Source organism: Clupea harengus, chromosome 14, assembly GCF_900700415.2.
Source record: "Clupea harengus chromosome 14, Ch_v2.0.2, whole genome shotgun sequence".
Taxonomy (NCBI): Eukaryota; Metazoa; Chordata; class Actinopteri; order Clupeiformes; family Clupeidae; genus Clupea; species Clupea harengus.
In genome coordinates, this window is record NC_045165.1 from 27,751,416 (window position 1) to 27,777,273 (window position 25,858).

Here is a 25,858-nt window from a genome sequence, read left to right on the forward strand (position 1 = left end):
GTTTTATTTCCATTTTGCCCTCTCTTTGAGCATGGTGGAAATCACTTTGCTGAGTAATATTTAGTTTGTGTTTTGGTGCTGTTTTTGATACAGTATTCTTGTCTCTGGCCTCACTGTATTACATGTATTTGTTTGTTCGACTTTTGTTCTTAGGCTTGTTAGGCTTCGGCTATTTCACTGTGCTTTTTAAAAACTTACCAATTAATTTATGTAGTGTCCTAACCACACGTTTCTCTCAGCGACACAGAATCCCCTTTATACTGAGGAGACACAGAGAATGGACCTTTTGTTTTTCAGTGGTGTTTGTGTGCCTGAATCTTTTATGAGCGGTCTGGATAATAGGCGAGACATCCTTCCAGCAGGAGCTGGAGCAGCCTGGACCTGTCACTGCTGAGGAGGAGTGTGCACCCCACACATGGAAAACCCACAGGACATTCCTGCTGTCTCTGCTGTTTGTCCATCAAACACAACATTTTGGGTGCAAATATATACCTGAATGAAGAGGTCTTTCAAACAGTTGTGTGTGTGTGTGTGTGTGTGAGAGGGAGTGAGGGAGCATATAAACCTTATATTTATAGGAGGGTTGGTTTACACTGGGTTACAGATGAAAAAGTGTGCTTGTTTAGGATGAATGTGTATGCCCCTCCTAGATATTATGTTGGCATCAAATTTCGCAGGAGATAACAGAGTAGGAGAAAAGTCATTCCTAGTGAATAATGGTATAGAATTGCTTTATGTTAAATAACTATAGCCAGAATCATTGTTCTTTTCAGTGTTGGTTGGTTAGGACAGGTATGGGTAGGGTAAGGCTTTTTAGGGCAGTCAGACGCAGAAAGGTGACCCTGAACAGAAATCAGGAGTCAGTAGTGAAGTAGCTACTACCCACACAGCATGTCCCCAAAGCCCTGTCATTCTGGAGGGCCAAGGGTTAGTCCTGTCTGTGTGGTGTTCCACTGAAACAGGAAGGCACAGAGTGTCCTGAAGGTTATATTTATTGTGGAATTGAAACGGCAAATGAACAAAACTGGTCAGTCAGGTATGGTTGGTTTGTGTCCGCTGTTGTCCAACACGTCCGAAAGGGTTCCTGTGCTAATAGGCAAATCGTTAGTCATTGGTCCTTGAGTCTCTGACATCTCACCCCTTTTGGAGTAGCACATGAAGATCCACTTCAGACTCCCTTCATCTGTGTCCGAGAGCAGATAGCACGTGAAGAGCTAGTCTAAATGGATCGAACCTAGACCATAGAAGAAAGTTGAATGGCGGTTAGAAGCATTGCCTGAATACAGTGCTAGTTTTCAGCTCTTGGACTGAAAACCATCCTTACCACTCTCTACTCTCTACCCTCTGCACTGTGCACTGATGCCGCGCCCGCGGAGAGAAAGCCGTCAAGGGCTAGAGCTTGACACTGTGACTTCATTAAGTGAGGTATTTGAGGGTGACCTCAAGAGTGAGAGTGGCAGCCTCCACTTTAGCCGCTAACTGCCGCTAAGCTGCCAAGATTAGTCAGCTTTTGGAGATCTGAGCGCAGAGAGGGAAAGTTCTAAGTAGAGTGTCCTTGTCACCGGCAGCCTGCACTTAGCACATCTGAGGGGTTGATACCCTGTCAAAGCCTCTGGGTCCGAGGCCGGATTCTTAGGTGGCGTCCATACCAATACAATGAAAATAGTTTTTGCAAAGATGCATATTTTTGTAAACTAGTTTCAGAGTAGATACTTGTGGATACTTACGTTGCCGCGTGGACAGGTGGAAATTAAGCTTATTGAAAATGATGACGACATGGCCCAAACTTTATCCAATCACCTCTCATTCTCTGTGAAGGCTGAGCTGCGCCATCCAAAGCCTCCACCACATCTTCAGTGGCAATGAATATCAAATCAAATCAAACTTTATTTATTTGGTTACAAGCACTTGAATAGAACATCTATTTTTGATTGTCAGAAAACATCATGGTTGGCAACCAATTTGTTCTGTTTTCTATGAGGAGGATGCAATCTACTGGAAACATCAGTGGCCAAAAACCTTTTCTGGGTTTGTTTGATATAAAATTACACTAAATGCTAGCAACTTCAAGCAGGGAAGGATCACTTCAAGTGGGTTTGCCCGAACCCTGTTTTGCTGATGTTGAAAAATAAACGATTTATAGGATTTATCTGGTCATTGTTTTGATGCTAATCTTGTTCAGTTGTAGGCTATAACTTGCAGCATTAGTAATGGAAGAAAAATGCAAGATTTGCTGTCACGTGGAGGCAAATCTTTTTGAAAAAGCAAAGGAAAAACATAGTTTTCACACCGCTCCGTTGTCATGCGGACGCCGTCTTAGGCTTACTGCTCAGGCATGGGTCTGTAGAGTCTCTCACCAATTGCCCCCCTTGAAGTCCGAATCATTATCTGATAATAACAGTGATCATTTGGTGAGAACTGAAAGGCTATGACAGATATTGCAGCTAAGATTACAGATTGCGGCTGAATGGCTTTGATATTTGCCCTTATCCCTTGTGAGACTGCCAAGCTGGTCTTGAGACTTGGTTTGCCTAATAGCTGTTGAACTGCCTGTCTGTTAAATATGGTTTGTGAGAGATCTACTATGGTGTTATGTGATAAACTAGATGTCTTGTATAAAACTGGATCACTTGTTGTGGCTCGATGTGTTTTCCCTTGGTCCGCAGTCTGTTGACAAGGAATAATAGGCAATATGGTTGATATATTATGGAGGAATTATTGCATTCTTGAGTCATGGGGCAACATATGATGCCATATCAACTTTTATGCTTGGATAAATTACACTGCATGTATATATTAACATATAACATATACTGAGATACCTCACAACTTAATTTTTTCTTCTAGCTTTTTTTGTCTTACATTTTACTTAGAACTACTCTAACAACTACTACTAACAAAGAAACTAAATGTTAATTTGACGGAGGTGACCTCTATGGTGGAGTTGAAACAGGTCTGATGGTGGTGAAAAACCTTGGATTTGTAGTCATTTTAATCATTTAACTTTGAATTAATCAGTTAAGCATTCAAACTAAAATAATGGTGAAGATGTTTTTATACACATTTTATTTGAAAGTTATAGAAAGTAAATCTGACATGACAGTAAATCTAAGTTGACATCTGACAGTGTTGACAAGTCAGGCATTATTTCCAGAAGTAACCTTTTTGTTTTTTTACAGTTACAACTTACAATTAAAAATGTTAATTATTAAACCTGATATCAGTTGCAGTTGGTGGTTCCATTTTGTCCCATGTCTCAAGAATGCCTGTAGAGCGGCGTTCTAACGGGCTCTTGAGAGAAAGTGTTCCTGATGTATTTGCAATGACACCTCTTTGTAAAAACTCCACAGACAACCGGTTATATCCGGTGATGTTGGCAAATATGTGTTGCCAAGGGCGGGAGAATGAATAGCCTCCAGAAGGGCCTTTCTGACTTGCATAATCTAATTGCAGGCCGTGTCTGCTCAGCTGGCAGCGGTGGTTTTATCATTAACCTCAGTTTTGTATGGTCAAAAGTCACTGCTCATTCTAGTGGGCGCTGAGTGGGAGCAGGGGCGTCTTGGCCCGCAGTTGCTTCTGTTATTTCTGTCATTTCTGTTACTGAGCTCTTGGTTGTTCTTAGTTTTTTTCTTTGTCTTAAGATACAAAGGAAGCTCATCTAAAGGGAAAACAGGACTTCCAGAGCACCACTGGGCCAGCACCCTCTGAAGGAGACACATTATTTAGAACTGGCACTGATGCCCAAATGCCTGCTGCGTTTGAAGGCAGCGGGGCTGTGCCAGCGGTCTATCCGCAGATGCTGGGCACCGTGCCATGCCACCCCAAGATGAGGCGCACTGCCACACAGCACCTCCTGAATCCCGCCTCGCTGTGAGGGCTTGTTTACCTCAGGAGCGCTTCTCTTTCGCCTCCTCTACTCTTAACTGGGTGCAATAAAAGTGACGCAGGGAGCCCTTATTTTTATTTGGCTCTTTGTCCTTCTCTCTTTCTGTGGTTCAAGGACACTGTTCTGTGTTGGAGGTGGCGTATGTGTCCTCCGCTGCCATTGTGTGCCTGGCAGCCTGGGCTTCCGCAACCCGCGCTGGTACAGCTGCATTCGCTTCAACACTCTCTCCATGCCGTGGAGGAACCCTGTCACTATGGCAACACCTGCTTGCCTGTTCACACGTGACAGACTCCGGTCACCAAGCTTTTGAGCAACAACACAAAGGATTGACTTCATGTAGCATGTTTCTGCTAGCCTCATTTAAATGAGCTGTGTGTATTGAAATATAATTCATGTCATATCATCAGTACAGCAAGATTATCATCAGCCATTTGCTTATGCTGTTATCTTCATTTGAACCCACTTGCACTGTGTAAATACATCTATGGCTTTGCATCATCTAACTGACCTTCATGCCATTTGTCAGAAACAGCTCACTGTGGCTAACTCACATCAACCTCTTTTCTAGAATTAATGAAATGGTTTGAATGACCAAGCCTGGGCTGTTTTCTCCATGTGAACATTATCGTGAAAGTTTTTTTGAACCCATTCCAATTTAATTCATCATGAAGGCAGTTTTATACGTCTCCAAGGTCCTCCTGTAGTTTTGCTCTTTTGCTGAGGCTAAAATAATTTCCTCCCACCTGACTCGCCCAGTTACACTGTGTTCTTGGTGCTCTGTGTAAATAACTCACTCAATCATACATTCATTGGGATGACAAATTCATTAGGTATGACAAAAAAGGCCTGACAATTTAGGACAAAATAGTCCAGGCCTTTTTCTAATCAACCAATTGTGTATTAGTCATCAGCCAGAACACCCCTTAAGAATACCTCTGAATCTTCCCATCATGCCGCCCCCTCTTCCAGCCCAAATGGACCTTAGGGATGCTCTAGTCTGGGAAGCTAGTGCTTTTTCCGGTAGGAGTTTCCAATAAATGGTGCATCTGCTCATCCATTCTGGCTCCAGGTTATTATTGCTTCTTGCCTTGTTCTCCCTGATGGCTACCTCCCAGCTGGTACTGAAATGGCAGTCATGCCCAAGGCTTTTCATGGCTGCCCTCACGACTGAATTAAAATGTTAGGCATGTAAGGTAACCTAAAGGGATCACTTTGCTGCATACCTTGTGGGAAATTTTCCAAAACTCATCTGAAACGATATCACTGAAGCTTGCATCAGCTGAACTGTGTAAAGTCACTTAGAATAGCCTCAGGTGAAAAAATACATTAAGAATTGATGATTCGAGAGAAAATGTATGCTTGAAACTTTCAGCCTGGTTTTTGCTGTAGTGATCAGTAATTCAGTTGATTATGTAGGACTGTACAGCTTTTGGTTGTCCTGTATCTGATCTTAATACGGATTACAGATCAAGCGAGTTGAATTACAAATCAATTGTCTTGGAAAGGCAGTCGACCCCCACAGGTCTGGCTTCCGCTGTTGAACTTGGCTGGGACTCTCGCTGAGAGAGATGCTATTGTTTTGGGGATCACTGCGGTTGGCACTGGACTTCCACCAACACGTCTGGGAGCAAGTGATCTCAATGCCTGCAGAGTCAGCAGTTCCCTCAGCTGCAGCCAGTCTTAAACAATGTTGGGCTTTGCTCCATAACGGTGTAGATCTAGAGAAAAAAAAAACAGGCCTATAACATTGTCATGACTCGCTGTGAAGGTCAGCCAGCCTGAATACTGTTGTCAGATAATAGCGTCCTGTTTTGGGAGTCTGATGCAGTTTTTAAATCAAATTCTACAGCTTTCCTGTTTCTTCAGTCAGCTTTTTCAAACGGACTGCTCCATGGTAGGACTGGGCATACTGTACCTAATGTAGTGTTTTATGAGCACACACTGGAACCAACTTTAGTGTGATGTTAACACTGGTACAGCTCCCTGGCTTCTGATGTCATGGTGACCTTCTGGACACAAAGCTAGCCATTTAGTTGCACTGTGTGGTGATGGCGAATGCCACTGTGCCGGAGAGGAACATAAAGCCGTGCGGGGTCAGTGATGAGGCTCTGCTGGCAGGACCGGATGCCTCGGTAGCGTTCGCTAAGATTCTCATCCAGACGCGGGCAGCACTCACACTCACTCCACGCTGGTGTTTTGACACTGACGTCAATCCCCACGCTCTTTATCCGTCACGCTCCAGAGATGGGCTGGGAGGATAACGCCCTTGGACAAAAGGATGGCTGCCGGATGGAGAGCGAGAGCAGCCTGACGAGCGCTGACGGGCCCGTGACACAACGCCACGATGGACTGATCCTGCCATTTCTGCTCTGCTCTGCTGCCCTGACTGACAGGCCTCGCCCATGTCCATCAGAGGAAACAGACACTCTCTCTCTCTTTTTCATACACACACACACACACACACACACACACACACACACACACACACACACACACTTACTAGACGATGTGTTACCACTCACACAAACCTTTAACATACACACACACACACACAATGTATTAAAGCAGGCAGAAACATAGCAAACATGCATAATCACACACTCAGACATGCATAAACACACACCCACCCACCCACCCACCCACCCAGACTCACAAAGAAATGAACCAAGCCAATCCTAAGATATCCACCATGAGATTTACCACAGCAAATGGCTTTGACAGGTCAGGATGTAGACAGACACATGATGATGGCATGGCCTCCTTTTCTCTGTAAAGTGCTATTTCTAGACGTCCCTTGACGGAGCAGCAGGCTAATTATTCAATTTTGACATGTTCACACGGCCATGTGAAATAGACACAGAGCACTCTTAGGCTGTGGGGAGCGGGATGTTCTCCTCCATCTTGGCTGGGAAATGAGAGGGAGTCAGCAGCATCGATGGAACAGGAAGTACAGCGTGTGTGTTTTGGTTGGCCTTGCTACTCCTGATGGTGGACCTGTGATCATCCATCACACACACAAAGTATACACATTGGCCCAATCCTTCCAACTGATACAACTACTAAATATAAACATCATGTACACATGTGTTGCATTGCATCGCTCAAACAGGCAAAAGTGAATGTAAACAGAAGGCAGTGAAAGTTTTCTCCACAATCTCTCACTCCTCTCTCTTTCTCTCTCACACACACGCACACACACACGCACACACACACACACACACACACACACACACACACACACACACACACACACACACACACACACACACACACACACACACACACGTCCAGAGGATGTGCCTGCTTCTGGACTCTCTTCTCTGATGAGTCAGTGTGTTTTCCTGAGTGGCAGGAAGAGCCCTAACACAATGAGGAGCGTTGAAAAGGCCAGCATGTGAGCCCCGCAGATAACAGCCCCACCCACCCACCCACCCACCCACACGTGCTGTGCTGCCACCACGGCTCTGGTGTGGGCCTGTTTGGACCGACTTGCTTCTTTTTTTTTTACCAGTCAGCTGCCACCAGTAACCTTGACTGACCCCGTGTCAACTTGAACCATATTGTCCACCAAGTTAGCAAAGTCTCCTGGTTAATACTGTACACTGACTTCACTCAGTCAGTCATTCAGATAAATACATATTTTATAATTTTTTAGAAATCGAAAGCAAGAGCAAGGAAAGAAGGAAAGCAGAAGAGACTAAAAGGAAGAGAGCTTAGAAGACACTGAGAGAGAGAAGGAAACAAATGGGTGGAGGGGCTTGCCTTGGAGCTCTGGGGTCATATTGACAGAGATGACTGCTCTGGAGTGGGCCTCCCCCTGAGCTGTTCACACTGGGCGCCCCGGTGCTTAACAGGTCCTTGGCTGCAGCGCTTTGTTAGGGCTGCGCACACTCTTAAGTCAATATTTGAAAGGCAGACTTGAGAGACTAAAACACCCTCCTTGTCTAAGGTCTGCTTGCCAATGGAGCTGAAGAGTTTGGCCTTAGCAAGCAGTCGATTTACATCTGACAGTTGGAAATGGGAGGCCTTCTCAACAACCACATTTTTTGACAGATTTAGTGTGCAAGGTGTAGGAGGAAGGGAGTCAACAACTGGAAGTAGGCTTAATCGATGTTGGTGAACGGTGTCTTGTGAGTCAGTTAGAGCAGGACAGAAGAGCTACAGCCGAGCTGTCAGACAGACAGGCAAGATTGGGAAGTGGAAGAGTCAGCCGAGCAGTCAGACAGACAGGCAAGATTGGAAAGTGGTGGTCAGCCGAGCAGTCAGACAGACAGGCAAGATTGGGAAGTGGTAGTCAGCCGAGCTGTCAGACAGACAGGCAAGATTGGGAAGTGGTAGAGGTTGAAAAAAGGTCAATCAGAGAGAAAAGTAGGCTTGATGAGAAATGGGAAGTTTATTTTGTCTAGACAAACATGATCATATGTCCTGTAAGCAAGGGCATGTTCAGTGACTGATTACAATGTGATTTTCTTGATTTTGTTGTCATTTGTTTTTTCTTGTTTTGCTGACAGGCTTCTTAATTGGACGTATTAGCAAATGTAGGCCTATTGGTAATATGAACACAAATAATATGCAGAACAGAGCACTTATTTATGTCGTTGGGTTTAAATTTTTTTGAAGATAAAAATAGAAATGTCAATTTCTTCTAATGTAACTTTTCATAAAGGCTGAGTCTGTGATTCTAATCCCATATTCATATGTATACAGTACTTTTTGATACATTCAGCGAATTTCTCCTCACAGTCGACCATTCTGTCTGTGCACTCGAAAACTTGTAAATGTCGAAGTCGAAGTGTCCAGCAGTTTTTTCCTTTACATAGTCTGATCCAGTCTATCTCCTATCACCTAGAGCGGAAAGAGAGGAGTTATAGTATGTTGTTCGACTGTGCTGTACTTCATGGAAAGAGAGGAGTTATAGTATGTTGTTCGACTGTGCTGTACTTCATGGAAAGAGAGGAGTTATAGTATGTTGTTTGACTGTGCTGTACTTCATGGAAGGAGAGGAGTTATAGTATGTTGTTCGACTGTGCTGTACCTCATGGAAAGAGAGGAGTTATAGTATGTTGTTTGACTGTGCTGTACCTCATGGAAAGAGAGGAGTTATAGTATGTTGTTCGACTGTGCTGTACTTCATGGAAAGAGAGGAGTTATAGTATGTTGTTTGACTGTGCTGTACTTCATTGAAAGTCTCAAAATGACGTGGTATTCCATTTCTGCCCATGTGCACCTAAAGCCGGCCGCATTAAGAAGCTTTAATGCCTGAGAGGAATAGTGCCCTGTGATGCTGGCGCTGGCCATCAGTTTTTGGCAAACATGTTACTGCATTGTTTATTTAGTGCTCTTTTATCACTCGCCCTGCTGCCTTCACAGGGAGGGATTATCCTTATCCAAGTGGTTCATTGGGTTTGGGCTTGACCTTTGAGTTGCATTTCAGCTGATCTGCTGTGGACTAACAGTTTGTGGATGTTGAGGGGGTTTGTCACGTCAAGTGATGGTCTTTGACAGACATTGCTAGTGGCTAAAGTGATGGTCTTTGACAGACATTGCTAGTGGCTACAATTCTCTCCTGGATAGACATGGGCATTGTGCTGTGGCAGCAGAGTTTTGAGAAAGTTAGGAGGTTGTAAAGTTAGAACTTGACAGTGTGTGTACGCCTGTTTAAGGCGGGAATATTCCGACGTTATCCCGCCGCTGTCGTCATTGTTGTTACGCCTTCCAGCCGGCAGTGGAGGTAGTGAGAGAGCTGAATGGACGTCTGAGTGAGAGCCAGCAGTGGAGGTCTGAGGGAGAGAGCCGAGTCGACATCTGAGGGAGCGCTGGCATGGCTGGATGAATTGATGAAATGACATGTCCCACTGAATTCGGGGATATTTCTTTCTCTGAGTTTCAGATTTGTAGCTCCGACCTCAAGTGGCGTAGTACAATTTCCAGAGTTCAAAATATCTGAGTTCCAAGTGGTTTCAAGCGTGGTATTATAGGTCAAGCTACACACTATGCTAAACAAGCTTGCATGCTGTCTAAAACCCCACACAGGGGTAGCATTATGCCAGCTTTGTCTGGTTCAGTCTAAACAAGCAAAGTCTGCAAAAAATGGTATTTAGTCTAATTGCCATTATGGCCGTAGACTTGGCAGCATTATTAAATATTATTATTATTTTAAACAGGCTTGTGTATTATGTGTCCTTTTATACTGCTGCATACTTCAGCGGTGGCTGACTCGGATGCCTGACTAAAACCACTGCATTGCATTCTGGTGTTTACACCTTGATGCAGCATGCAATATCCCGGGAACATTTCTCTTGATGAGCGTCACGATTCCGCTCCATATTTAGTATTACTCCAATTCAGTCAGAGCATAAATGAGATTAGCCAGAGAACAAGGGCCCTTGGAGATGCACCTAATCCCTGCTCTGTCACCTTCTACCATCCAACACAGAATCCATTTCTTCTCAGGTTGTCTGTTAGTGCAGCGCTCTGGTAAAGCACAGGCCACACCACTATCTTAATGCAAAAGGAAGACCAGACAGGCGATCGTCTGAAGGGGAGCTCTGTCCTATTCTTATCTCTCTTTTGTTCTAACCCTGATGATGAAAAATGACTCTGTGCCATTTCTACAAAATTGGCTGTGAATGCCAGGACTCTCCCTGGGCTGTTTCTCAAGGCCCAGTGGGAAGGATAACCCAGGCTCCGTGCCGCCCCTCGACGGCTGTTGAGATGGAGGCCAGGTACTCGGCAGAAGGCAAGCCTTAATTGCTTGATTAGATTGTCAGTGGTTCCTCTTATTTAGTCTTTTGTCTGGCATGGCGTAGGGAACCCAGTCAGCCTTCTGCCAGGGGAGGGTGCCAATGCTAGATTGATGTGCTCATGTGGCAAAGACGGCATGCGTCTCAGTATCTAGGTCAATCTGGTCATTAGGCTTTTGCAAAGGCCTTGAACTTTTCACAAGTGACGTTGGAGTTGCGGGTCATGCCAATGAGTGACTACTTACCCCCAACCACATGCAACCAACTCTATCCCTAGCCTAACGAGTATGTTGATATACTTTATCACACATAGAACTAGGAGCGAAACTAAAAGTGAGTAACCTAGTTAGTTTGAGAGTTTATGCATTGGGGACTTTCCTCCTCAGGTATCATGGCTGGCAGAGACAGCCTTTTGTGTTGACGTGTGCTGCCTTTGGAGTCCCCCTGGTACACAGATCTGCCTCCAATGTTCCCTGATTGCTGCACAGGCCCAGAGGGGATTGGATTATGCATGATGTCTTGTCTCAACACCCCACCCCCATAACGGACAGAACCCCCCTTTCAGTGCTTAGTCTCCTGAGAACCAGAGTAAATCCATAATAAACATCAGCATTCACACCGGTCTCATTCTCCCCTTAGAGGCTTTAGGCTCCTATCAACCTACGCTGAGATTATTATCTGCATGTTGGAATATACTTCTTTACATTTTCAGCACTTGAATTTCCCTTGTGACTTGAGTCGTCTTTTCATTATGATAAAAGTCTGTGTCGAGTAGGAAGAAGATGAAAGGACATACAGTGCTGTGTGTCAATGCTTTTCCCCAAATAACCATACATACTCGTCCATATTGTCTTGATTGATTTTAGATTGTGACATGTTCGAAATGTACGCCTATATATTTATGCATAATACTATGCATGACTGATTCATTGCTTGTCTATACTGATTGTTTTTTCTTGTGTGTGTTTCTTTCAGATATCACTGAGAAGACTGAACTGAAGACTTTCTTTGAAAGCAACTGCTCGCAGATTTATTTTATCTTCTATGAAAATTTCATTACACTGGAAAGTAACTTAAAACAAAAAGGTAAGAAGCACCCTGCCTCCTGAGCAGCGCTCCACTCCATCTGGGTGGCTTGAGCATGCGAAATATTATTAGATTGGACAAACTCGACACCCCTGCCGGCCGGGTACGTGGTGGGATGGTGTCAGGTTTGGTTCCTGTTAGTGTTTTATGTGTCCCACATTAATCTCTTGCACTACCCTTTTAGAGACAGCCGGAAAACTGTTTAGGCCAAACAACATATGTCCATTTATGCAAAATTAATTTGGTCACCCCAAAAAAGGATAATAAAAAAACCATCAGCTAGTTGTATGGCTAGATATGGAAATCTAGAACAGTACAGACGTTTCTGTTTTCTGCTGGGGCAAATAAAAGCCAGCTCTCATATGCCTTACCTTACATGGCAAGGGAGGGGAGGCTGGTCATGGCTTGTTTGGATTAGTTCTGCCAAAGGCAACGGAGACAGCAGCGGTCAAAGTTAACACTCCCATGGTTTACTTGCATTAGGTGCCAGGCTGGACCCATATAGCACATTGACTCAAAAACAGACAAACAAATATGTGGACTATACTGTTGTTTGTGTATTTTAGTTGTCTTTGATGAACTAAATGTATGTATGAAGTGAATGGGTAACTATAAATACATATCATGTAAAATATATATATAATCTGCAGATCATAAATGTAGAAAGCATGGGCAGGGAGAGGTGGAAACCTCTTTAATATTCATGTATATTCATTACATTGACGTATCCACCCATACATTTTCCTGAAAACTGCTGGTCTCAAGCCACTGTCCACATTGGACTTATGGTGTGCCTAGCAGTCTTCATCAAGAACCCTTGATGACTCTATGACAAGAATGAGTAGATTCAACGCTATAACATACGTACCTTAAATCTCCTGTAACAGGCTGTTTCTATACTGCAATGTGATATCCTCTGAGCATCGATTTAGCTGGTGCTCTTCCACTGCCTGCCTCGCCACTGCTGAATATTTTTAGTGGAGTTGCTAAATACCACAGGGCCTTCTGCAGTCATTTTTTAGGGATGGGGGTTCTCTCGACAGCTGCAGAGAGATAGCCTAACTGCGGAATAAGCAGTGGTTTTAGAGCCAACACCGCCATTGTCCTAGGCAGCGGGAGGTAGATTGGGCACAATATATATTCCTGACTGGGACACTCTCATCAGCAGCCATTCGAGACAGGGTTTGGATCGCTTTTCAAGGAAGTGTTTATCTCCTACCCCCATCAGAGGCACATTGATATGTTTTGACACCTATTGGTTCTATGGTAGCTGTAATGTACCCTGTGTTGACTGGATAGGTTGGGGGTGGGGCTGAGTCTCAGTTTGGGGTGGGTGCTCAGACTGTGGTGGCAATCTTCATATCTGATGGACCCCTTTTCTAAAAGGCTTGGAATCTCTGAATTATTGAAGCTGGTATTTTCCCCTGGCTTGTCAGCACAGCTCTGACATAACAGAGTGGGATCATTCCCGTCACACAGCAGATCCACATTTAAAGTTAATGAGGCTTTATGTTTTCAGTTGACATGCATGCACAAGGTCCCCCCACCTCCATAGAGTCAGGGTAGAGTCAGGGTAGAGATGGTAGGACTGGGATGTGTCCCAGCTAGCCCCAAATCCAGCCTTTATTTTCAGCGCACTAACTATTTGCCTGGATCCAATATCTATATATAGCCTGTTTTGTAACCTGAAGTTGTTTTTTTTTCTCTCCAAAGAATACCAATTTGAGGTAGGATGATTGATGCAATAAATAGGAAATGGGGAAATTGCGGCAATTTGCTGGACAAAAGATAACATGTAGACAACAGGAAAGAAAATGTGTCAACATGTTTCTCAGTGTCTTTGCTGAACCACAGCCTTACTTTGACTGTGTCCTGAAGACATCTTGAACTTGTTAACTTTCCCTTAATGAGCTGTCAGTTTATCAACCTGATCATGTGACAATATCATGTGACCAGTCACCAGCTGCTCCCATAAAGCCATTGCCTGCTCTGATTATCGACATGTTATGAAGCTGTAAGGGAGACAAAACAAACAAAAAATGTTATGTCTACAGCTTTTGTTTGTCAACTTCGAATTTGAAACTCATGTTTCAGTAACCGTCTATGTTACAAACACAAATATGATATACACCTAGCTTGATGAAAGAATGACAACCATAAATCAGTGTGACTATTTACAGAACAGGAACGATTAACCAAAACGAAACACTAACGATTGAGCAAAACCTCAACATTAGCCTCTAAAATATAGGCTACTACGAAATTTCTGTAACCTGTAACATCTGTAGCCAGTTCTATCCTATAGGCTACCAGGTAACATTTTTTTCCTTTTTTTATTGCTTTGAGGTCCTCTGCTACTGACTTGAAGTCCAACTTGTGTCTTTGTAGTTTGCAATGCTCATAAGCCACGTCCCTGTCTTCTCCTGCAGATGACTTCACAGTGTCTGTGTTCAGTTCTGCAGAGAGAAGCCTCTGCTGGCACACTTCACACAGGCAGAACACAGACAGTTTTGGCCAGTGTGGCCCAGTCGGGGTACAGCTTGTTGACCTTTACAAATAAGCACTTTGCATGCTGTTTCACAAGTTCAACTTTCATAACCATGGAGCTCTCTCATCACTGCCACAACATCTGGGCATGCATCAGTGAGGGGTGTGGATGCTGATTATGGGGAAGTTGCACCCTTGGGGGGGGGGGGGGTACTTTAGGCTGTTAATAGGCTGTTTCGTTGATAAAACACAAATGTCCTGTTTAAGGATAGCCTGTTCCAGCTTTGTTTTGGATGAGCATTATTTCAGACATTTTGACCAGCAACTTTTTAATTGATCAGTTTTTTTCAACTCTATGTGGCAAAAACAAACTTAGCGGCTAACAAAATCTCTGCTTCACACGTGATGCACCCTACACGTACACTACTCAGTTGATTGACAGGTTTGACTTTACTCCTTTGAATCTGCGAGTAAAAGACAAATAATGAGATTTTGTGTTTGATCATCTGAGCTTGTTAGCTTGTCAGCGCTGCAGTCTTTCTCACATGGAAACATGAGGCTACATCCCACATGGAAATCTGTCTTGCACTGAGCTTTTAATGTTCTGACATGCCTCAGACACTGGATCTATTCATCTCACTCTCTCTCTCTCTCTCTCTCTTTCTCTCTCTTCCAGGGAACAAATCGCAACGGGAGGAGCTGGACTCTATCCTGTTTATTTTTGAAGTAAGTTCCTCTCAGTCATACACTTCTTAATGATCATCCTACATGTTCTACAGCAGGATTTCTCTCCTGCCTGGGGTTGCTTGGTCATATTAAATATGTTACTAAACAGCGGATGTTGTGTTTGTGAGGGGTACTGTGCTTCTAGCATCCTTTAGTGGAAAAACTGCAGTATTTCAATCAATGAAGACTGCACCACGGTTTCATCACCCAATCACACTATGCTTTAAGGGTCTCCTTTTAATTAGTGGGTTGGCTTGGATTTAGGCTGCTGTCATGACAAATGTCTCTACGCATTTGCAGCTTTTCGTTTGCATGCTGCATGTGTCATTCTTTAGGCGGGCCGGTGATTGCAGTGTACATGCTGTCTGTTCCTTCGTCCTCGCCTGCCCATCGTCCTCTCCCCCCCCCCCCCCGCATGGCTAGAATGGCGGCTCCAGTTTCCAATACAAACAGAGCAGGCAGACAGGCTGGTAGGCAGGGCAGGGGAGCTCCAGTTACGTTTGCCCAGGGTGGTTAGCCATCACTGTCTGTTGGACGAAAGCAGAGGCCAGACTTGGTGTGAGGGGAGTGTCCCTGATGTGTCAACAGAGGTCTTCCTGACAAGGACGGCTGAGAAGAAGCTTGCTTTTTGTATGATGTGCTTGTCTCTCCTGGCCAACTTCAAAACGAGAGAGTCAGAGAGTGAGAGAGAGAGAGAGATTTTTTATAAAAAACTCTTTATTAGGTAAACAGCATTGCAAACAGTGTTTTACACATTATTCAAAACAAAAGGAAACAAAACATCAAAAACAAAAATCATCATCATCATCAACTCGCACACAGCTTTTTCACAGCACCACTGTGCAACAAAAGTATCCAAGTCATTCATTGCTTTGTAGAAACAAAAATCGAGTGAGACTCTCGACATCAGCAGATTCCTTAAAACAGGTACCACATGACAAAAAAAACTTTATTGGGTACCCCAATCAGGCCCCTCACATACACTGTACATTATATCACAAAAATGAAACAATGCTCAATTACTCCCAACACATGGGCAAACAATAATTCATCATTTAGCACAGGGCAACATTTAATTTCTTCAGTTTAAAAAAAGTCGTACAAAATAAATCGCTAACACCATTTAAATGTAGAGAGCCACACTTGATGGTGTTACACATACTGAAAAAACTAAGTAGACTTTATTTTTCCACGCAACTTTTTTCTCAACTTGCTCATTATTTTCCGGAGACGAAATACCTCCGTATCCTCAAACATACCCTCCCTTATCCACCAGGCAGCGTCGTTAATAAACTGCGAGCAGTCTGGAAAATGCAGTTCAACCTCCACGTTCCGCATCCCCTTCGTGACGTGTAGGAAACTATTAATGCTATCTGCAGTATATGTCCTATCTTCGCTGGAGAGCTTTACATCTCCCTGCGAACAATCGGACCAGTTTTAATCCATGGATTCGCAATCGCTATCATTTGTGTGTTCATCTTTCTTTATTTTAGTCACGTTAATCTCCGGGCCCATTTTTCTCTTCACCGGGGCTTTGAAAACTGGGTCTATGTCGATAGCCTCCACCACATCCACTGACGTTGGAGGGACTGTCAGTGTCTGTATTGAAGGCCCCTTCTTATTTCCAGGTTCACATGATCCAGCCGCAGCTAGCTCTTCTGCGACAAATATAGCGACAGCAGGCTCCATCACCACGACTCACCCGCCACGGCTTCGGGGCCAAGCACAATCAGAAAATACCCCTCAAGTCCGCTTCCCTCGGTCCTCAGTGACTGGGGGAATGACTGTGGAGGACTCAGCCACATTGGTTTTAGCTGGAGTTTTCACCTTTTCAGTGTTGGCATTTTTGCCAGGACAATAGCGACCAATGTGTCCTGCTCCACCGCAACTGAAACATTTCAACGCAGTGTCTGACGTTGCATACACCACATAATCGAACCCTTCCACCCTTAGCTTCAGTACTAGCTCAATCTCCTCCATGCCACTATTTAGGACCATGTACACTTGTCTTCTAAACGACACTAGATGTCGAAGAAGGGGCTATTTACATCCCAGAGGGATTTTTCGAAAAGGTGAAACCAGCTGGCCATGCCGTTGCAACTCTTTAGCAATAAGCTCATCTTTGATGAACGGGGGTATATTTGAAATCATTACTTTCTTGGCGGGGGTACTGAGTGGGAGGACTGGCGTGAGGGAATCATTGAGTACTATACCCTGCACAATGACCTCATTAGCCTTATCAATTGTGCTGAGAAACAACCGCATTGTTCATTCGTGAAGCCGACTTCACGTTATCGTGACCAATAATTTCACCAACTGCACTCCACTTTCACTCCGTGCCGCCGAGTTAGTTTTTCAAATTCCATGCTTCCCGCGGCGGCCATACTCCCAGCAAAAGACTCCACGGGCAAACAATCCGTGATATTTACAACACCAAACTAAACCAAAACCCAGTAATTGTAAAACTAAGTGCATGCACACATAACCAACAAGTACATATAAACAACACACAAAGGTTAGAATTAGACTCACACACGCGTTCAGTCGCTCAGTCAGAGAGAGAGAGAGAGACTTAGGGAGTTCAAGAGCACTCATTAATTTCAGTCAGACTGTCGGTCAAAAATTCCCATTCACCTCACACCCACTCACTATTCAAAATAAAGGTGTCAAGTCTCCCGTAAAATCCAGGCTTTGTATATTGTGTTTGACATGCTTTTAGTGACCAGAGTTAAACCTTGATATTTACCCCTTTTCAAACTCTAGTTCTACCCCAGACCAACTCCACTAGTTTTACACTGCTTGGAAAACAGAAAGTTTCAGAAATTAGAACTTTCAATAAAAATAATCCACTGTCCCGAAATGAACATAGCCACAATTATGATCATCAAATCACCAGAGTTGGTTGAATATGTTCGGGCTGAATGTTTTGAAGACCTGCTTGTTGCTAGAGAAGGTTATTCTTTTATTTTTATAACCTATAGAAATGCTGTGTTGAGTCATTGTTACGCAATGACTGCGGTCGGATAGTCAAAAAATTGCATCCTAAGTCCTTTCCTAACGACCTCAATGGAGAACGTCACAAGGTCAAGGAAAGATGTTAAAGAGAATTCCTAAGGACACTGTGGGTTGTCTTTTCCGAGGAGAATCCGACTGCACTTACACTAGGCTACGTCATTATGCGTCAGCTGATGTTATTGACGCGGGTCTTTAAAAGTTGTTCTTGCAATGAATTATGGGATGGTAATATCTCTTCCTTTTGTAAAGGATGGTCTAGTAGTGTCCCCTATGCTGAAAGGTGATAAGAAAGGAAGCACTGCAGCCCGTTTCCTAAGCATTCAACCAGCTCTTATCATGGCTGCCACTTAGACACTTCCAGGTCATTTCACTCCGTGAGGAACCTTCCTAGGCAAAGAAGACTCTCCGACCACAGCCCAATGTGTGACATTTACAATGTTATGTCTTTAAGGACTGTTAATCCATCATGTTGTGCCTTGGCTGATTGTGTTTATTAAGCCTCTAATCTCACTGTTATCCCTCTAGGGAGGGACTGGTATTGGCACTTTTTCAAATGACTGTTGAGACAGATACCTCAGTACACTCCGGTTCATCGTTTGGCTCCTCAGTATTGATCAGACAGGGAGCACAGAGTTTTCTGAGCGTGTTCTGAGACAGAAATGTCAAGCTAGCATCGATAAGAAACAAGAAGTCTGCTGAGAATTAGAATGCATTTTTCCAAACCTGGGTGGGGATTTCACAGAATATCTATGTGTGTTCTCCTTCCTCTCATGACCTCATAGTATAATCTCTGGGTTACCACATTGAACTCTCTTTCTCACCCCACCCCCTGGATGGAGTCCCAGGCTCAGAAATGCCTTGTAAATATTTATTGGAGAACTGGTACAGCGAGTGGCTTAAGTATAGCGTGGGCCATTTAGGCTTAGTATAGTCAGTGCCTTTGCAGTGCGTTGGAGAGATAAGCTTGCCTTTGACAGGTTTGTAGGGGACTGACACCAACCGCCCCCCCCCCCCCCCCCCCCCCCCCAGGCTTTCATCCTGAGCTGGTGGGCTGTGCGTCCCGCTCTCTCAGGCGTGAGATTAGCAGTGTGAGATCAGACGGCATCAGTTGTTCCCCTCTAACCTGTGTCTGCTTCCTTACACCACAACATGTCTCGAGCAGACAATGCTGCATGTTGGCATAAATGTTTCACAAGACATAGTAATGCGATTTTAAAATGCTTTTGAATATCATTGTTGTTCATTGTGTATCTATTGTGTTGTAGGAATGACTTAATTGTGTGGTTTAGAACAAGGTTAAAAGGCATTGGGACTTCATTTAAAAGGCAATGGCAATGGTGTGTTTTTTTTTTTTTGTTTTGTTTTTTAATCTTAAATGATATTGGTTGTATCTGTCTTGTGGTCTTTCCATCAGCATCAGTCTAGTGGAGTCTGGCCATCCTGAAGTATGGAGCAGGAGCAGCCATTAGACAGGGCACGGGGGGGGGAGCCATTAGCGGATCCATGCTGAGCAAAGCTCTCTCTCTGACAGCCAAACGCCCTCATCATCCCCCCCCCCCCCCCCCCCTCTCCCTCTCCTTCCTTCACACGCGTGGACATACACACACATACACATCTCTTCCACGCTACACCTCCCCTGATCCTTCTTTTCACCAGTTGCAGGAGAAGTTTTGGCTCGATGCATTCCTCCCATCAGCTCCATCACCTCTGGCGCTCTGCTCTGCTCTGCTCTGCTTTGCTGTGGTGGAGGTTGTTTATGGTTTGGGGCAGAATAGTGGCTGGTGAGTGGAGGATTACCTTCAGCACCTCTGAGCAGAATGTGACCCCCTTTCTTTCTGGGTCATGATTGTTGATGGAGGAATAGGAGGGGTGAGCAGGGGTGGGGGGGATCAGTCTTGTGGCTGCATTAGATTGGGTGGTGGTGGTGGCGGCGTGTGTTTGGGGGAGGTGGGGTCTTGGTAGGGATTCTAGAGACTGCAGGATAGGGAGGTGGCAATAGAGGGCTTGGATCTTTTGTTCCAGAGACACCTTTGACTGCTCTTTGTGTCTGCCAGAATGCACACTCCCATTGGGATAAGATGTGTGCTCCAGAGGATGTGTGCACACACATATGACTGCACTGTCTGTGTGTGTGTCTGTGTGTGTGTGTCTGTGTGTGTCTGTGTGTGTATGCTGGAGTGAAAAATGATAAAATATTATCTCAAGCCTCCTTGCCCCTTGTGAATGATATAAATTAAATAAAATTAAACATATCGAATGACAATATTAGTTTCGGTTTTACATTTAGCTGCTTTGCCAGTGCAAGTGAGCCAACTGAACTAAACCAGGTTTATTTGTGTCACTACAGCAAGAGCATGTTATTTATTTGATTTGATTTTATCAATGGAAGAAAAGCTCCAATACAATCCCATGGTAACGACATTGCATGTCTTTCAGACGCCGTCCTCCACGCTCAGATGACTTTTATAGGCTGTGTCAGAGATGAGCTCCGACTGTCTGCCCTTTACACCTAGATGGGCACATAATGGGCACATAATGGGCGCTTTCTCCGGGCTCCGTGCTCTCCATTACCTCTTTAGTGCCCGCGCTGAGCTGAGTCACAGGTGCGGGGCACAAAGGGCCTCTCATGGCACCGGGGAAGCAGCCGGGGCACATTTGCATGCGCTCCTTCCTGTCTGCCCGTCTGTCTGTCTGTCTATCTGTCTGTCTGTCTGTCTGTCTGTCTGTCTGTCTGTGAGGTGAGCCCCGTTGGCACGGCGCTCACGGCTTCACTCAGTTTTAAGAGCCTTTTAGCAGACAGTTGATGCCATCAGCTTTGTCTGCACGGCTGCCTTAACGAGTTTGGGTGTTTTTAAGACACGAGAACCATTAAGCTTTTGGGAATGCGTGGTTGATATGGTTGATGTTGGTATTGATATGTAATTCAGTGAGATCAATCTTGTGTAATGGCTTGTAACTGGGGTGTAATGGACAGGAGAGTCTGTATCCTGGTGCCAATTTGAAGATATTGACAGCAGCCACTCCATTTAGGAGTTTAGTGATCATAGCAGGGCGGCTGGTTAGTCGGTTGCTGTTTTCTCCATAAGATGGTTGGGGAGCCTCAGATCGAAATGAACTTTAATGAAATGTACAGTGAGTTCAGCATTCTTATTATGACTGGGAGTTCCCAGGGAGGTTCCTAAGTCCCAGTGACTGAGGAGGAATGATGTGGTGAGTTTGAGAGAGCAGACGACCTGTGGCCCTTCCTGTCTGTGGGCTAGTGGGTGCAGTATGATGGACCTACATTCATCACGTCCCTCCAGGGAGGTCCCCCATGACCTTTGACCCTCGTGGTTCCCATGACTCTGAATCAACATGACGTTGGGTCCTCCGAAAGGGACGCTTTCCTTCCTCGGGGCGACCTCTTGCCATGATTCAGTCCTTCCCCATGACTTGTGCTGACTCGGTCTCCTGACCCCTCTCAGACTACTACTGAGATAAGACTCAGGGGCACCAGAGGTCATGAGAGAGGCAGGTTGCACATCAGGACCCGAATGACATCGTCCTAACAGGAGAACACTAGTCAGCTCAGTTCTACAGGGAAATTCATGACTCGCTGCATTTGATTTCTGTGGGAAAAGTGAGGTGCGAGACACAGAGCTCCTCTTCATCCTGCAGTCGACCATTTGAATGTTTTGGGTGCAACACGTCCCGTCACGTTCTGACCTTCTTCAGAATCACATTAAGCAAGTGCAGTGCAAGCGTTCGGCTTGTTTTGAAAGCCAGTCGGATGAATGACTACCTCAATCAGCCGCGAATGATTTGACTACCCCTCTGCGTGTCCTGGTGACGGGGAGCCAGAAACCCGCCGGCGGTGATCGATGTCGGTTTAAGCGCGCGTCCCCGCACCATCGGCCCATGAAAACGCTCCGCTGCGTAAATGGCTCAAGTAGGTCATGAATAAAACAGTGTTGACTCGCGTGATCGTCCCAGCCACCCGCCGTGGGTCTCCTCTCTGGCCAGCCGTCAGGCCAAATGACCTCATCCCTCTCGCCTCGCTCACTCAATCCCACAGAGGACGTAGGCATGGCTGACAAACATTCCTCTTTGACATTGTTTGGTGCCACTGGCAAAAGGAGCCAGCATCTGGTGATGTTTTTGGCTTTTCTTTGCTTTTTTTGTTGTTGTTGCTTTTTAAAACTTGGTTGAATAAAAGGGTGGCAGTGGTCTCTGGTTGACTTTAGTGTGATTGATGCTGTCTCATTGAACTGTGTTTTGGTTATTTCTATTTTGCTTCTACCCCTTCTCCTTTTCCTAACCCATCACCCACTAAAAACAAACTCTACTATGATATTGCTTCTTTCACATCCCCATTTCACATCCCTACTGGGCTGATTCACAGTCATGTTTCTTCACCAAACCAGGGCCACTGGTGCGGTCTGCGGCTTCCCCTTGTGGTGCATCTGATGTATTCCAGTCGTTTGACTGACGGCCGTGACCTGGATAGTTCCCAACTCGATTTGAGATGTCATCTGACTGCACTTCAGCACAGCTCTCGTGGTCAGAATCCTGGTCTGTGTCGCGCTGCTGCCCCCCTCTGGTGAAGAGGCAGCTATACCTCCTTTTAGTATTGTGCTCTGGAGTAAGACACAGGATGCTCAGTTTAACAAATTAATTACTCATGTGTTGGTGAAATGTTGTCTTCGTTATGTTAATTATTTTGTACAGTTTTATGGTGCTTTATTCTATAGCATCACAAGTATTTTTGGTCTTCCATGAATAGTATAATTTGTATTGTGCGTCCAAGTTATAGTTCAAAGATATTGTTGTGAATTGTAGTGATTTATTTGATTTTGAGAATATGGTCATTAATAATTGCCATCTCTGCCCCAGGCGGTGTTCAATGGCCAACTTGCTCATTTGCGTCATCCATCCTATCACTGGAAAGATATGCTTCACTCTGGCTTGGCTCTATACTGAGTCATGCACATGACTTTTATTTGAATGACTTGAGTTGATGTGAGATATGATGTCACCCAGCTTCTCTTTCCTTAAATGAAAGCATGATGTCATATGGGAAAGTTCTAGACACTGTTTAGCATAGGGGAGATATCAAATCTTGTCTGAATGTTATTCATGAAAACTGTTGAGTATAGGGCCTGAACTGTACTGACAGAAAGTCAAACTTCTCAAGTTCCTTGAATTCCTCGGTCGTAGAGCTGCATAGGTGTGTCCTAACCCTGCTCTGACCCTTTACGACTGCCCAGCGTCACGTGCACACACATGTCACACGCCCCATATCACCTGTCTGTTGACCTACAGATGTGCTTGCATAAGACCTGACTTGCTGTTATCTGCCAAACTACTGACTGTAACGGCAGCTTTTACCATCAGCCGGATATTGTTTACAGCGCTAGAACTGTATCTGCTGCATGAGCATGAAAGGCATTTTATATCCATTCACAAAATAGGAGACCATTGATTATTATTAATATATATATATGTATATTTTTAAGTGGCAGTCGGACAAAGAGTGCTGTTACGAGTTGAAGAAACAATTTGATAAAATAATGCATGCTTATATGACCAGTATATAACTACCTCTAAAATAGCCTACAAATGTATTTGGTGTAATTTATTCTACTGCAGTGAGATATGCCTACTGTTCTTTAAAGGAATATTCCATTGTGAAACCTTGATATTGCGAGCCTGCAACTTAGATGCCGCAGATGAGCTGGTTTTCAATGCGTACACCAAGATCTGTTGTGGTCAGCACTCACTATGGGCTCTTCATCCTGAAAGCTTGAACACACACAGAAAGCTCCAATAGAGGCCAGAGGTCCAGTTCTGGAGACGCTCTAACACTTAAAACAATAACAATCAACACTGATGATGGGGGACACCTTGGCCAGAAGCGTATTCGGAGGCATGCTCGTGGTGCGCTTGGAAAGCTAAGTGTGGATCACGGGGACAGGGATGTGCGAGGAGCTCGGGCGCGGCGACGCAGCAGTAATGCTCCCATCTCTATGCCTGGCCGCCGGCTGCAGATTAGTGCAGACTCCAGCCTCCGCTGGGCCCCGGGACGCTCCCAGCCTCCAGAAGCTCCTCGCTGTGGCCATGCAACTGCTGCAGCGCCACGGGGGGTCTCTGCTCTCAATTTTCCTTCTCGCTCTCTCTCTCTATCTCTCTCTCTCTATCTCTCTCTCTCTCTCTCTCTCGCTCTCTCTCTCCCTCCCTCCCTCTCGCCGCCTCTGCCTGTCCTGGACAGAAAGGAGGAGGATGGAGTGGTATTACAAACCCCCCCCCATACACACACACATACACACACACGCTCACACACACGCTCACACACACAGATACACACACTCACACTGCTATGATGCACTGCCTGTGTAAGGGCTTAGCAGGACCCCCTGCTGTCCCCACCCTGAAGGCCTGGCTGCGGTGATGATTGCCTCTAATCTGGATCAATACCGGCGTGCATCAATGCTCCCGCACACATGTGTCATCACGCACTCCATCACAGCACTGAGCCAGGCCTCCGACCGCCTGCTGAGCGGGGTCCTTCAGGCACCAGGAGTGATGCCTGTCAGTCTGCCCAGATTTCACAGGAGAGGAGAGGAGAGGAGAGGAGAGGTGAGGAGAGGAGAGGAGAGGAGAGGAGAGGAGAGGTGAGGAGAGGAGAGGTGAGGAGAGGAGAGGAGAGGAGAGGTGTGGAGAGGTGAGGAGAGGTGAGGAGAGGTGAGGAGAGGAGAGGAGAGGAGAGGAGAGGAGAGGAGAGGAGAGGAGAGGAGAGGAGAGGAGAGGTGTGGAGAGGAGGTGTGGTGTGCAGAGGAGAGGAGAGGAGAGGAGAGGTGTGGAGAGGAGAGGAGAGGATAGGATAGGAGAGGAGAGGATAGGAGAGGGCAGGAGAGGGCAGGAGAGGAGAGGAGAGGTGTGGAGAGGAGAGGGCAGGAGAGGAGAGGTGTGGAGAGGAGAGGAGAGGTGAAGAGAGGAGAGGTGTGGAGAGTTGAAGAGAGGAGAGGAGAGGAGAGGAGAGGGGAGGGGAGGGGAGGGGAGGGGAGAGGAGGAGAAGAGAGGAGAGGAGGAGGAGGAGAGGAGAGGATAGGAGAGGTGTGGAGAGGAGAGGTGTGGAGAGGAGAGGAGAGGTGTGGAGAAGAGAGGAGAAGAGAAGAGAGGAGAAGAGAGGAGAAGAGAGGAGAGGAGAGGAGAGGGAAGAAGAGAGACAAGAGGATTGGGAGACTGAAATAGAATGGCAGCGGACGAATACAAGTGTTTTATACACCTATAGTATTTGATCAATGACATTTCTATGGAATCTTTTATGGATATTTTATATCCTACAATTGAAATCTGTGTTTGTGTTCCGTCTAGTGACTTTTTTCTCGATTTGTTTTGATGTAGGATGTTTGAGGCCCATTTTTCACCTCATCCATTGTCCTTGCCAGTGACTTGATTGTTTGTGCTCTCCTGTTCCTTCCCATGATGCACTGCTGCTAATGGTGTTGGCTGCATCTCCCCCCCCGCCTCTGGTTTCATCACTCCGCTGGGAGCCTGCCTGATTTAGCATAATGACGGGGGTCAGGAGGTCAGGGCGCTCTACACCACTCATAAATCCCCCAGCGCCGGGGTGATGACATTATGAGCCCAGTCCCCTGGCAGCAGGCCGCCCCCCTCTGCTGGATGGCCTTTATGGCTGATATTACTGTGTCATGAACTCATAGCGCAGTGTGTGTGTGTGTGTGTGTGTGTGTGTGTGTGTGTGTGTGTGTGTCTGTGTGTGTGTGTGTGTGTGTGTGTGTGTGTGTCTGTGTGTGTGTGTGTGTGTGTGTGTGTGTGTGTGTGTGTGTGTCTGTGTGTGTGTGAGTGTGTGTGTGTGTGTGTGTGTGTGTGTATGTGTGAGTGTATACTCGCGCTGATGGATTGGCTTTTTAAA

At 45.4% G+C, this 25,858-nt stretch overlaps 1 protein-coding gene across 7 annotated transcripts in view; it reads left to right on the top strand.

The window, feature by feature from the left end:
* The window catches only part of ralgapa2 (Ral GTPase activating protein catalytic subunit alpha 2), a 127,851-nt gene that overhangs the window by 7,105 nt on the left and 94,888 nt on the right, over positions 1–25,858 (top strand). For all 7 annotated transcript variants that reach the window (XM_031579785.2, XM_031579788.2, XM_031579789.2 and 4 more), the window contains exons 2-3: positions 11,605–11,715; positions 14,879–14,928. In XM_031579785.2, coding sequence (XP_031435645.1) covers positions 11,605–11,715; positions 14,879–14,928 — 161 coding nt within the window. The remainder of the gene's footprint in view (positions 1–11,604; positions 11,716–14,878; positions 14,929–25,858) is intronic.